The sequence below is a fragment of the Myotis brandtii genome, unplaced genomic scaffold (genome assembly GCF_000412655.1).
Source record: "Myotis brandtii unplaced genomic scaffold, ASM41265v1 scaffold165, whole genome shotgun sequence".
NCBI lineage: Eukaryota > Metazoa > Chordata > Mammalia > Chiroptera > Vespertilionidae > Myotis > Myotis brandtii.
In genome coordinates this window covers 3,727,861-3,741,356 of record NW_005356042.1, presented here as the reverse complement: position 1 = coordinate 3,741,356, position 13,496 = coordinate 3,727,861, and the positions used below count along the sequence as shown (strand labels likewise).

Sequence of the window (13,496 nt, the reverse complement as noted above, 5' to 3'; positions counted from 1 at the left end):
TCCCCGTCGCCATGGCAACTGAACCCTGGGTGAGCAGGTGCCCCTTGTTGCAGCCCAAGGAACTTGGTTCACACCTGGCTCTCTCCTTGCTACGCAACCCTAACTGACCCCCACTCACAACATGGATCTGTGTACCACCGGAGCCCCTGGCGGCTGAGGCATGTGGACACTCAGTCACGCCCCTGCCAGGAGCCAAGCCCACGCTCGGTTAACACCAGCTGGTATTGCCAAGTTACTCAACCTGAGTGCTCTTAGTCTCTGGTCACCAGAACAAGTTACTGCAAACTTAGTGGCTGAAACACCATAGAGTTATCATCTCAGTTTCTTTAGATCTGAGTGGGCGTCTAAGTGGGCTGGACCAAGTCATCTGTTCCTGGGCACAGAGGCTGAAGTCGGTGTCGGCTGGGCGGGCCCTTGCCCGGAGCTGGGAGGGGTGGAGGTGGGGTCCGCTGCAAACTCCTTCGGGTCCTTGGCAGAATCCAGTTCCTGCAGTTGTAGGACCGAGGTCCTGTTTCCTCTGGCTGTTGGCTGGGCACTCCTTAGCTTCCAGAGGCCCTGCCCGTGGCCCCTGCATCTCCAAACCAACACCCACCTGTTGGTCCCTGGCGCACCTTGAAGCTCTCTGATGTCACCCTCTGGCCAAATTTCTCTGCCACTGGCCAATCGCTCTCTGCTTTTAAGAGCTCCTGTGATTGCGTTAGATCTGCCCAGACAATCCAGGGTCATCTCCCACCTCTGGGTTGCAGATTTGATCCCAGGTCAGGGCAATGTGTCTCCCTCATTCAGTCTCTCTCTCTCTCTCTCTCTGCCATGGAAGATGACATTTTCACAGGTTCTGTCTTCAGGACATGCACATTCTGGGCATCTCAAGCACCTGCTAAGCTGCAGTGTCCTTACCTGCACTGAGCAGCCCCTGCTTCATAGGGCTGTGTGTGTGTGTGTGCGCGTGTGTGTGTGTGCGTGTGTGTGTGTGTGTGTGTGTGTTGTGTTTGTGTTTAATTTCATATAAACCTGCATACTACTAGTATACATGATAATAATTCTTATTCTAGAGAAGGGGTCCTCAAACTTTTTAAACAGGGGGCCAGTTCACTGTCCCTCAGACTGTTGGAGGGCCGGACTATAGTTTAAAAAAAAACTATGAACAAATTCCTATGCACACTGCACATATCTTATTTTGAAGTAAAAAACCAAAACGGGAACAAATACAATATTTGTATTTGCATGTGGCCCGCGGGCCGTAGTTTGAGGACCCCTGTTCTAGAGTAAATAATCACATTATTATTCTAAAGTTATAATAGCTTCATCTGCAGCTGAGGGCAGTCAGTGCCCCCCCCCCACCCCTTTATCATAAAAAAGTTGAAAATCCCAAAACAGAGAGGTGAGCCCCCAGGGTTGGCCCCTGCCACCCTGGCCCCTGCCTTCCACCAGGGCACAGCGGGCTGCCCTCTGGGCCTCTCCGGATTCTGCACCCCTTGACCTGCCTCCTGCCAGGCACAAGCGCACCTCTCAGATGAGTGGGCAGGCTCCCTCTGCACCGGCTGTGTCCGCCCTGAGCAGACTCGGGCCCTGGTGGGCGGGTGAGGTCAGCCCTGCCTCAGAGGCACTGCCCAGGAGGGGTCACCCAGCAGAGCGGGGATGGGAGTGGCCTGACCTTCCTCAGGCTCTGGGGATGCAGGGGCTTCACAGCCCCAGCTCCGCCCTGGCCGAGCGCCTGAAACTCCAAGGCTCCACATCACCGGATCACTAGTGAACTGAGGAGGGAGGAGCTGCCACTCCCCGACCTGGCGGGAGGGTGATCTGAAGCCTTCAGCCCGCCCAGGCAAGCGCCCCGCCCACAGGCCCGCCTCCGGGCACCCAGCCCGCAGGTTCCTCCCTCCCAGGCGAGTCCCTACCGCAGGAGGAGGGAGGGTCAGCCGAGGGAGGGAGGGGTGAGCCCTGGGGATGACAGCCTGGAGGCCTGGAACGTCTGAGGGCGGCTGCAGAGCTGAGAAAGGAGGGGGCGGCCCAGAGTGTGGGTCAGGGCTGCAGTCTTGGGGCATTGGAGGCGGGGGAGGGGAGCTTAGAGGGATAGTGAACCTTTGTGACCTGGGGTGGGCCAGCGCCCAACAGGAACTTCTGGCTCTTGGAACCCAACCCCTGCCCTTGGACAAGGAAGAAACAGGCTGGTGGAGAGAAAGACTGCCCTGGCCCAGGGGGGGCTCCTTACCAGGAGCTCCTGCCCAGCCTGGGCACCACACCCCTCCCCAGCGGCCCCTGCACTTGGGTCTCACTCATGACAGAACCCAGCTTCCCCTCCAACCGGGGGTTGGGGGGGGGGGTAGGGAGGGGAGGGTTGTTGGGTGGAAGATAGATGGCCGAGAGCAAGGCAGAGGAAAGACGGAAAAGCAGTGGGGTGGGGGGAGAGGATATCAGAAGGCGTCTCCTGCTTGACGTTACCCAGGGGAACAAGGGCTGCCTCTTTCTGGGTGGTTCAGCCACTTCACTCCCCACCCCCGCCCCCACCCCCACTCCTACACTAGCACCAGGAGGCAGAAACCCCAAGCACAAGGGCTTCTCCTCTGTGAGGGCCCTAACCTCAGAGGCAGGGTGGAGGCCCCAGGGTTTGCTCCCCAGCCCAGGGCTTCAGAGCCTGGAGGTGGAAGGGGCTCCCCGCTCCCCACCTTGGAGCAGTGAATGCCAGGGGCACAGTCACTGCCAAAGCCTCGCCCAGGTAGCTTGGCCTCCTTCCAAGGAGGCCAAGGGCACAGATGGAGCTGCACCTGCTCGGCCGCCCAGCAATCTGGAGAGAAAAGCATGAAGCCCCTGCCTGCTCCTGCGACAGAGACCAGACAGGGCTCCCCAGCCCAGGGCCAGGCTGGTCAGCAGCCCCACTCCCACTGCTCTTGCTCCTCAGAACGCATGTCATCCCCAGGGTCTTCCCTCCCCTCCTTCCCTCTCCCCACTCTTCACACACGCGGGGCCTGTGAGAGGCAGCAGGGCTTGAGAAAAGCATTATGATCCTAACCAGGTAACTGCCAACAGGGGAGACCAGAGAGACCAGAGCAGGAAGGAAGGGGGCGGGGGGGCAGGGAATAACCCGTCCCAGGAGAGCTCCACAACAGACAGTGAACACACTGGCACATGTGATTCAAGATGGGAGATGCCAGTGAAGGCGGTGACCATGTCTGATGGGTGGTGAGGAGGCGCCATTAGACACAGCCCTTAATTAAGGCCGGGAAGAGCATTCCAAGCAGAGGGAACAGCTAGTGCGAAGGCCCTGCCGAAGCAGGAGTGTGCCTGGCAGGTTTGGGGACCAGTAAAAAAAGAAAATGAGTGAATGCATCCACTCTGCCGCCCTAGCCCAACTTCACCGACCGCTGCCTTTTCAGACGGTCTTGGTTCCACCGTCTGACCCTGGGAGGGAGCATCCCAGAATAGCCGCCTGACCCCGACCCTCCAGAGCCTGCCATCTGCCTCCCAAGTGCTGTCACGGGCCCCCCAGTCCCAACCTAGGCGCACGCAGTCCTGTCACTCAGGCCCTGGTCACCCCACCCCCACTGAACCCCCCCACCCCGACCCAATCCCCTGCAATGCTGTCTCTCAGCGCCAGACCTTGCCCACACAGTGCTGTCACTCATTCTTGACCCAGCTCTCTAGCCCAGCAAAGTGCAGTCACTCAGCCCAGGCCTCGCCCTGCACACGTGCTGTCACTCAGCCCAAGTCCCCTCCCCATACTCAGTCCTGGCCGGCCCCCACCCCACCCAGCACACAGGCTATCACTCACTTGGCCCCGCCCCAGCCCTGCCCGCACACTTGCGCTGTCACTCAGGCCCAGACCCCGCCCCCGTCCCGCCCCACCACACGTGCTGTCACTCACTAGATCCCCAGCCTGCACACTTGTGCTGTCATTCAGCACCAGGCCCCGCCCCGCCCACGTGCAGTCACTCACTCTGCCCCTCCACCACGCACTTGTGCTGTCACTTAGTGGGTTCTGTCTGAGCGGGAGGCGCAGCTCTGCCCGCAGGCGGACTGGACACTCGGCCGGCCTGTCGCCCATGGACACCGTGCTCCTCTTCGCCCTCGGGCTGCTGGCCCAGGTAAGACATAGGCGCTGCACGGGGTCCCTGCCTCCCTGCACTGCCCGGCAGTCTTAGAGTAGGGCGCTGGGTCACCCGGGACTGCTGGCCCTGGCTGCCTTTGTGGGCCTGTGAGCTGAGGGTCCTGGGTGAGGCTCTGCTGGCCCCGGGAGTGAGGGGGGTCCAGATGCCAGAGTAAATGCCTCCGCCTGGACGGGGAGCCAAGCTGGGGGACTGCCAGGCGGCCACCTAGCAGGCAGCCCCTCCCTTTGAGTGTGCCCCTCGGCCCTGGGGTAGTCAGCCTTGTGGTGGAGGACAGGGCGAGGGCGGAGCAGCAGGAGCACCCCAGCTGGAGGAGCTGGGAGGCCAGATTTTTGTCGGGACCCTGCTGAGGTTTGGGGGAAGTCTGAGCCCCTCTCCATGAGCCCTGCCAGCAGGAACAGCTGCAGCTCCACCCTCCAGGAACTCACTCTCCCTTGGGAGTACCCTGTGCCCAGGGAAGCCCGGCCCCAGCACAAAGCCCACGACCCTGCACATCCCTGCTGGTCCTCCAGCGCCCCACCATGGGAGCAGGCTAGGCAGAAGGAAGCACAGACTGCCCCCTTCCTCCCCACCATGGGCGCCCCTGAGTAGGGCCACATCTCCTCATGCCCTCGGCTGCTGGGCCGGCGCTAGGCTGTGCCTGAGAAGGGAGCGTGACCTCAATGGCCTCCTGCCTTCAGAGACTGGGCTGAGCCAGGTCACAGGCCAAAGGCCAGGGGCCAGGGCCGGGCAGTGGTAGAATTATTGTTGCTGTTACAGTTCCAGGCCCATTAAGCAGCATGGGGTGCTGATGAGAGGCGGGCTTCCCAGCACCCACCTCAGGGGCTTCCTGCGGTCCCTAATTCCCACAGACTCGCTATCCGGCTGGCCAGCTCAGATTTCAGCCCTGGCAGCTGACCAGGTGCCTGCCAGCCCGACCCTCCACAGCAGCTGGCCCCTCAGGGCACAGGGCTCCAACTATCTCCCCCCCCGCCTTTAGGCCCTCCCCCCCCCCCCCCCCCACCCCAGACAGTGTCCCTATGCCTAGGCCTCAGCGGTGATCACCTAAGCCCAGCAAGGCCTCTGCCCTTCCAGCCCTCTGCTGGGAGACCACCCGCTGTGGGGCCCAGATGCCTCAACACCTTCCACTCCCTCCCCACTGGACCTAGGAACAGCATTTCTGCCCCAGCACCTCACCGGATGTCATAGCATCATATCATCGCAGGCACATTCCTGCAGACCCGCTCCTCTGGGTCGGGGGATGTCCACCTTCCACTCTGCCGGAGGGGAGGGGAGTAGAAACCTCTCAGATTCCTTGCCCCTCCCCCAAGGGTACTACAGAATGCCTCTCCCCAGACAGCTGGGATTCAGGTGGGGGTGAGGGGCCCGCCAATGGGGGCCCGGCTGCTCAAGTTCCTGGACACAGAGGCTTAAATTAGTTCCATTGTCAGGGGAAGGAGGGGACCAGCCCGCCCTTCCCCTGCGCAGCTTAGCTTTCGGACTTTAGTCCTCTCCGTCCAGCCACACGGGTTCTGTGGCTGCCCTTGGACACTCTCCTCCACCTCCATGAGCCCCCAAGGCAGGTCGGCCTCAGGCCCTGCAGGGCTCTCTGGGGTGGGCCCCTGGGTGGGGGTGAGGGTCCTGGAGACCAGGCTGGGCAGATCCTTTGCCTTGGCTGAGGCACGCCCCTCCCCTGCTTGGGTCCCCTAAAAATCTCAACCAGGGAGCTTAGCGTGTATATTTTCAGAACCGACGTTTGTCACCCCATCCTCTGCCCACAGCAGCTCCAATAGCTGAGCTTACCCTGGGAGTGGCAGAGGGATTGGGGTAGCAGCAATGATTCAGGACAGGTCCATGCCCTGCGGGGAGGCACCCCGAGCCTGTGTCTGGCCAGTGAGCCACATGGTTTCTGGAAGAAAGAGGCTCCCCCCACACTGCTGGGGGCTTTGCAAAGTGTGAAGACCCCCCAGGGGCAAAGGGGGAAAGTGCCTAGAACAAGATGGCACCCACAGCAGACGCTCATCCTTCCAGTGCAGGGTGGGGCTGTCAGACACTCTTTAGGGCAGGGGTCCTCAAACTTTTTAAACAGGGGGCCAGTTCACTGTCCCTCAGACCGTTGGAGGGCCGGACTATAGTTTAAAAAAAAACTATGAACAAATTCCTATGCACACTGCACATATCTTATTTTGAAGTAAAAAACCAAAACGGGAACAAATACAATATTTGTATTTGCATGTGGCCCGAGGGCCATAGTTTGAGGACCCCTGCTTTAGGGTGACAGTTGGGGAGTGGCTCTCCAAGGGGAGCTGGATGCTGGATGGCGCAGTGGCAGTTTGTCACAGCAGCGGGAACAGGCAGAGGAAACGGCTGCTTTTCCCACGGCCCTTTGCCTGACCATCCTCATTCCTTCCCTAAAGCCTGCAGCAGCTGGAGGGGAGCTCAGGGGTGCTCGGGGCCAGGCCGACAGCTGGGCCCATTCCTGGCATGCCTGATGCTTGCCAGGCCATCCAGGAATGGGGTGGCCTGGATTCCAGCCTGGGGTTAGGGGCTCAGGCTTGTGGGGAGTCCAGAGCAGGGATTCTTGACCTCCATGGCACCCGGCCTCCCCCACAGCCCAGGCTCCTTCAGGCTACAGGCCTCCTGCCTGGTTCTTTGAATCTGAGAAACCCAGGGCCTAGGCCAGTGGTTCTCAACCTTCCTAATGCCGCGACCTCATGTTGTGGTGACCCCCAATTTCATTGTTACAAATTGAACATAATTAAAGCATAGTGATTAATCACAAAAGCAATATGTAATTATATATGTGTTTTCCGATGGTCTTAGACGACCCCTGTGAAAGGGTCATTCGACCCACAGGTTGAGAACCGCTGGCCTAGGCAGTGTTGGAGGGATGTCCCTGCACCCAGAGACCCTCCTCAAGCTGCTGTTGCATCCACGTTTTCTCAGGTTTGCCCAACTGCACCAGGAGGGGGTGGAATAGAAAATGTTTGCTCCCTTTTATCCAACCAAGACATACAGCTGTGGACAGGACTCAGGGGGCTGGACCCCAGTCAGCAAATATCCTGCCCAAGCCCAGGTCCCCTGCTCCCATTCACCAGGGGCCACCGGAAGCCCCAGTGCCAGGAGGGGAAGGGGGCGGGTGTCTCCTCACTTTCCACCCAGCCTTTGCCTAGGGTGGTGAGCATCCAGCCACATGCCCAGCTTTCTTCCCAGGCTCCGGAGAGAGGGGCCTTGCTTATAATTCCTGGTTTTGAACCCGCCTGGGCTGATGGAGAGAAGCAGAGCCCTTGGGGCTGCCCCAGGCCCGCAGGCGGGACGGACACAGGCAAAGGGCGAGAGGCCTCTGGCGAGCAGTCTCATTGCTTCTGAACGGAATTGATGTTGGCAGTGATCTCCTCACCCAGCGCTCACCACAGGCTCTGGGTCGCCCCACACACAGCCCCCGAGATGCGGAGGGACTTGCCTGTGGGGCTGTGTGACCCTGAAGTCCCACCTTTCAGCTCAGTGCTGCCCAATTTCCCCCGTGTTTCCAAGAATCACATGAGCTTTGTGACTACTGGGTGTCCTAACTCAGTAGGCCTGGGGGATACTCATGGCATCCCTATCTACACACACACACACACACACACACACACACACACACACACACACACACTGTGACTTGATTAGTCAGCTTTTGGACCCCTGGCCTTTGCTACGTGTCTCTGCCCCACAGTGTGGCCTGTGTTGTCTGACCAGGGAGGAGTCGAATCACCAATCCTATGGGATGGGAACTTCCCTGAAGCCAGAGAAGCATTGGGACAGGAGGTGGCCAGCTGCTCACAGGCCCAGTGCCCTGGCAGGGTCTGGGTTGGGTGGCACCATTCTGGCCGCTGCAGGAGTGTTTGTGAGGCGCTCACCACGCAGCCTGGTCATAGCAAGGGCTCTGCACAGTGGGAGCTTCATTACTTGGCAGCCCTTGGGTTGGGTGCCAGTGCTGGGGTGGACCCCAGTGAGGAGCAATAGCCTTGGTGTCTCTAGGGCTTCCAGAGTGTTCTCTCGGGTTCTTGGTTAAAGGCAGGTCAAGAGTGAACATGGGGTGTCATTGGGCTTGGCATGGGAGACAGCAAGATGGGTGGCATATGTGAGCACGTCACTCAACACTGTTGCCTGTGTCTGGGGGTCTGTGTGAGCTGGCTTTGTCCATGTGACTGTTCCACGGTCCCCCAGCCAGCACATCGATTGGGAGGGGGTGTGGGAGGACAAAGGACACACTGAGAAGTGCTCCTGCGTCCGGAAGTCAGCGCAGCCACCCCCACCGCAGCCTCTGATCTGGGTGAGCGGCCGTGCCAGGGCGCTGTGGCTTCTGCTGACCTCATGAACTTGAGCCCAGACAGACTAGGACCCAGGATTCCCAGGCTCTGCCTCCTCTGCACTGGCCCCACACCCAGCTGGTGGGCATCCTGGAGTGTCAGAGAGGCCCTGGCAGGAAGGGGGCAGACAGAGGCTGTGGTGGGCTGGGGGGTAGGGGCCGTCCCAGATGTGGCCACAGCTAGACGGGGCTGTGTGTGTCCCCCAGGGTCCCGCTAGGAGCCTGCGGAAAGGAGCGCCTGTGGACTGTGCCCAGCCCCGGTCCCACCCCCGCCCCATGCTGAAGGCAGGGCCGGGAGGGCGCCACGTAAACACTGGGCTCCTTTCAGAGCCTGCTCCTGAGCGAGGTTCCCTGCGGCTCCCGGCTCTGCTGCGCTCTGGCCTCGAGCAAATGGGGACTCAGCCTCTGGGGAGCCATGAAATGAGGTGATCACCGCCATTCCTAGGGACTGTGGGGGCTGAGAGAGGGTCTGGGGAGGAGGGAGGGGAAGAAAGGAAAGGGACAAGGGGGGCTCGAGCTTGGTGCTCCCCTCAGATGCTCAGAAAACATACGCTGTCCCCACCAGCACGGTGACGCAGGCAGGCAGGTCTCCACGTGGTGGGAAACCACGCCAACCTGGAAGTGGCTTGTGCTTGGGTGGTTCTGGCAGCAGCCCCCGGAGGCTCAGGGGCCAGCGCTGCCATCTGTCCGGCTGCAGGGAGCTCAGAGCCTGGCCAGCCGCCCGGTTCCTTCTGCAAACCGGGTTTCTGCTGCCTGGACTCCAGGCTCCGAAGGGGACCGGCTGCTGGCAGTTTAGATGAGGCAGAGGGAGGAGGACTCCAAAACTGAGGAGACGCCTAGAGCAGTGATGGCGAACCTATGACACGCGTGTCAGAGGTGACACGCGAACTCATTTTTTTGGTTGATTTTTCTTTGTTAAATGGCATTTAAATATATAAAATAAATATCAGAAATATAAGTCTTTGTTTTACTATGGTTGCAAATATCAAAAAATTTCTATATGTGACACGGCACCAGAGTTAAGTTAGGGTTTTTCAAAATGCTGACACGCCGAGCTCAAAAGGTTTGCCATCACTGGCCTAGGGCCACCGGGGAGGTTGGCTTTAGTTTGGATGTTACTGCCATTCTGTCAGCAAAGTGCCTGAGGACCCACTGTGCCCGGCCCTGGGCTGGGGGGAACAAGCCCTGGGCAGAAGCCGGGGAGGGGGAGGCAGGCGATGAGGATTGAAGACAAGAGGATTACACAGCCCAGCAGCCTTCTGCCCCTGCCCCGCTCCTAAGCACCCCTCCCTCACCAAACACTGCCCCCTACTCCCTTGAGGCCACCAGCCCACCCCCTCCCATGCTGTCCCTCCACAGACTGCATGGCTGGGAGGAAGAGAAAGCGAAGTCAGCAGGATCAAGCAGCTGGTGGGGGGCCTTGCAGGGCTTGGAGGGGCTGTGGGAGCCACCTGGTCTGCCCCGACTAGAAGAGAGCCCCCCTCAGAAGGGCCTGGGAGCCTAGAAACCCTGGGTGGGGGCAGACATCTCCCAGGCCTGTGGTGGGGGTAGGGGGTCCAGGCACCTGCTGGGGCCCAGCTGGGTTTGGCTGCAGGAGAATGTAAGAAACGCACCCTCCCATGGCCTGGCCTATCCAAGAGCTGCTCCAGCGTCAGCCTCACCCACAATTTGGGGAGCATGAGGGGTCCCCGGCACTTCCACTCCGGAGTCCATACTCAAGCCAGCCAGCACCGGGCTGAGGAGCCGGTGTAGAGACCTCATGTGTAAGCCAGGGCCGTTCTGAGGAATGCGGTGTGTGGGGCTGCTGCCAGCTCTGCCCTTGACTCACAGGATGGGACTTTCTCTTGAGCCTCAGTTTCCCCATCTGAGCGGTAGGGTGGGGCTGTCTCTGGGGCAGACAGCGGGCAGTGGGTCTGAGGAGCATTTGGGCCCCTCCCTATGCTGGCCCACCTGGTTTTGATCCCAGAGTTCAACAGGTGGTGACCACCTCACCATGGGGCAGGACCTGGGACCCTGTCTGCATGCCCCCCACCCCGGGGCAGAGTGGGGGGAGCACGGCTACCACCTGTGCCTCAACCCCCTCTGCCGCCCCCCAGACTGGGCACTGGGACTTGAGTGGCAGCATGGCACACAGGGCATCCTAGTCCCCTGGACGTGTGGATTGGGAGGGAGGAGCATGTCCGAGGGTCCCCAGGTGCCAGGAACCAAGGGGTGAAAGTGGCACTTGGTTCCACAGGTCTGGAGAAAGCCAGCCCAGAATGGCGGGGCGCCCTGGCCCTCAGCTGGCCCCTTCCTGTCGCTGGGCCTCTTCTGACAAAAGCCTTAGTCAGGTCGACCTCAACCAATCCTCAAGGTTCCAAGCTGTGAGGAGGCCTGGGACGGCCCCGTGGCACCTCCCATTGCCCCAGCCTGCAGCCAGGAGCCCCCACACCTCCTCCTCGGACAGATCCACCATGTGGAGGGCGCAGGAGGGCCCCTGGCACCTGCTCTCTTGCCTACCCTCCACCCCCTGATCCACATTCTTCACAACAAGGGCCTCCCAGCTGGGCCAGCTGTTGCCATTACTCATCACTTGCCTCCCTCCCAGCCCTCCTCTCCCAGCCCCAGGTTCTCCCCCCTCCCCAGTCTACCATGCCTCCCCGGCCCTGGCGCCCGAGTCTCCCCTGGGCCACGTTGGGGGGAGGTGCCTGGCCCTCAGGAAGATACGGTGGGGGTACAGCATGGTCAGCTCCCCTCAGTCATCCGAGGCCTGTGATAACTCCCGGACCGAGGTTCCAAGGCTCCCAGGAGAGGGCTAGAGACAGACGCTGAGCTTTGGGGCCCTGGGCTTGGGGTTGTGGCTGCTGGGGCCTCCCAGGGTCCTGAGCTCAGGGTTTTGATGTGGGGCAAGGTGCTCCTTGCCTTCCAGGGAGGGGAGTTCACTTGCCCACCGCCACCACCGGTGGGAGAGTAGCTCTCAGCCTGCTCCCCAGGCTCCCTGGGGTACGAGCTGTGTGACGGCTGTGTGTGTCTTTGTTGCAGGGCCTGGACCTCTCATTGGGGGTTCCCGGGCTGAGGAGGCCCGGCACCCTGTTCCCCTGGCACCGGGCGCCCTCGCCTGGCCGCGTGCGCAGAGCCTGGGTCATCCCCCCCATCAGTGTGTCCGAGAACTACAAGCGCCTCCCCTACCCACTGGTGCAGGTGAGGGGAGGGGCGAGAGTGGGCAGAGCAGGGGTGGTTGTCCCCAGTGGGTCCCCGAAGCCGTGTGCTTTATGCTGGGAATGCCATCGGGGCCACAGGCTGAGCTGCCCACCCCAGCGGGGGGGGGGGGGGGGGGAGCAGGAGCCAAGGCTGTGAAGAGGGAGGGGACCCCACCCTGGGGCCCCTCCCCCAGCCCATGTCCTGCCCTGGCAGATCAAGTCTGACAAGCAGCAGCTGGGCAGCGTCATCTACAGCATCCAGGGGCCCGGCGTGGACGAGGAGCCCCGGGGCGTGTTCTCCATTGACAAGTTCACAGGGAAGGTGTTCCTGAACGCCCTGCTGGACCGGGAGAAGACCGACCGCTTCCGGGTGCGCACCTTAGGCCAGATCACTTCTCCAGCAAGATTGGCGTCCTTAACTGGCGGCTTGGTCCCTCCGGGAGGACCGGGCAGCCTGCAGCAAGGAAGCACCTCCCCATACTGGTGACGCCCTGTCACCCAGAGCCAGCTCTCCCACACCCGCTGCATTTGGTGGGGACGGGATGTTGGAAGAATCCCACAGTTTTGCCAAATCCCACTGGCAGGTGCCTCTTGACCCACGGGGGTGGCGCCCAGGGGAAGGCACCACAGAGCCTTGGGAGGGTTGAGGCTGTGAGATCTGAGAGAAAGGCAGTGGAGAGGGAGACAGGAGCCACGTAAGCAAGAGGGTGAGGAGGGGAGCCAGGCGCTCCTCTGAGTCCCTGCAGAGTGACCACCCGGCCCCATCCCGGTCTGTCGTTCGGAACCTGCCTGGGGGAGGGGCCTCTGCCTGGGGGAGGGGCCTCTGCCTGGGGGAGGGGCCTCTGCCTGTGCCTCACGTGCCGTGAATCTTCCTTCAGACTGTTCCCCACACGGAAAGCCAGTAGAGGGACGTCTTTCCCTGGGAGTTACGTCATGGCCGTGCTCCGAGAGGATAAAAGGTGGTTTAATTACAAATTTCATGTGCACAGGAGGAGCCAAACTGTATAGAAAAAGGGAGAGAGACCAGGACTGCTAGTGAGAGCATTGCTTCCGGCCCACCTGAAACATGCTAGCCCCTGGGCTGGGAGCTTCCTGGTGGCCAAGGCAAGAGGGGAGGCAGGGGTCGCCCTGGCTGCTAGGAGAGAGCAGTGGCCTCTTCAGGGGAAGATCCATTTGCTGCAGCACAAGCCCCACCCCTGGGCCGTTTCTCATTTGTTTAAGTTGGTGTTTCCAGCAGAACACAAAGTCTGCACGTGCCGTCCCTTCTGCGTGGCCCTTGTGGGAGCCACGGAAATGTGGGGCTCACAGTGCCAGTCCTTGCTCTCTGTTGACTAGCTAAGGGCCTTTGCTCTGGACCTGGGAGGATCCACCCTGGAGGAGCCCACGGACCTGGAGATTGTGGTTGTGGATCAGAACGACAACAGGCCTGTCTTCCGGCAGGAGGTGTTCACCGGCCAGGTGCTGGAGGGTGCTGTGCCAGGTGCGGGGGGGGGGGGGGGGGGTCTGCCGTGGAGGGGCTCTGGGTAGGTCAGAAGCCCAGGATTTCCCTTTAGCAGGAATGTCAGAGGTCCTAAAAGATTCTAAAAATAAGTAAACAGTTTCCAGTACTGATGGAATTTCCTCAAGTCACTTCCTATTTCAATATTCATTTCAAACCCCCAAGTCTTCCAAAATGCATTGAGAGGATTCATGGATGGCAAAGCTCTGGCTGCTGCTGCTTCTTTTAAATTGAGGTGAAATTCACATAACATAAAATTAACTATTTTAAAATGAACTTCGGCTCTAACCGGTTTGGCTCAGTGGATAGAGCGTCGGCCTGCGGACTGAAGGGTCCCAGGTTCGATTCCGGTCAAGGGCTTGTACCTTGGTTGCGGGCACATCCCCAGT

The 13,496-nt window shown here is 60.5% G+C and overlaps 1 protein-coding gene across 1 annotated transcript in view; it reads left to right on the top strand.

Moving 5' to 3' along the window:
- The first annotated feature begins 3,887 nt into the window (after positions 1-3,887).
- CDH15 (cadherin 15, type 1, M-cadherin (myotubule)) overlaps positions 3,888-13,496 on the top strand; it is a 17,244-nt gene continuing 7,635 nt past the window's right edge. Inside the window, exons 1-4 of the mRNA XM_005862676.2 lie at positions 3,888-4,079; positions 11,452-11,610; positions 11,824-11,979; positions 12,945-13,089. Of these exons, the coding sequence (XP_005862738.1) occupies positions 4,038-4,079; positions 11,452-11,610; positions 11,824-11,979; positions 12,945-13,089 (502 nt within the window). The 5' untranslated portion in view covers positions 3,888-4,037. The remainder of the gene's footprint in view (positions 4,080-11,451; positions 11,611-11,823; positions 11,980-12,944; positions 13,090-13,496) is intronic.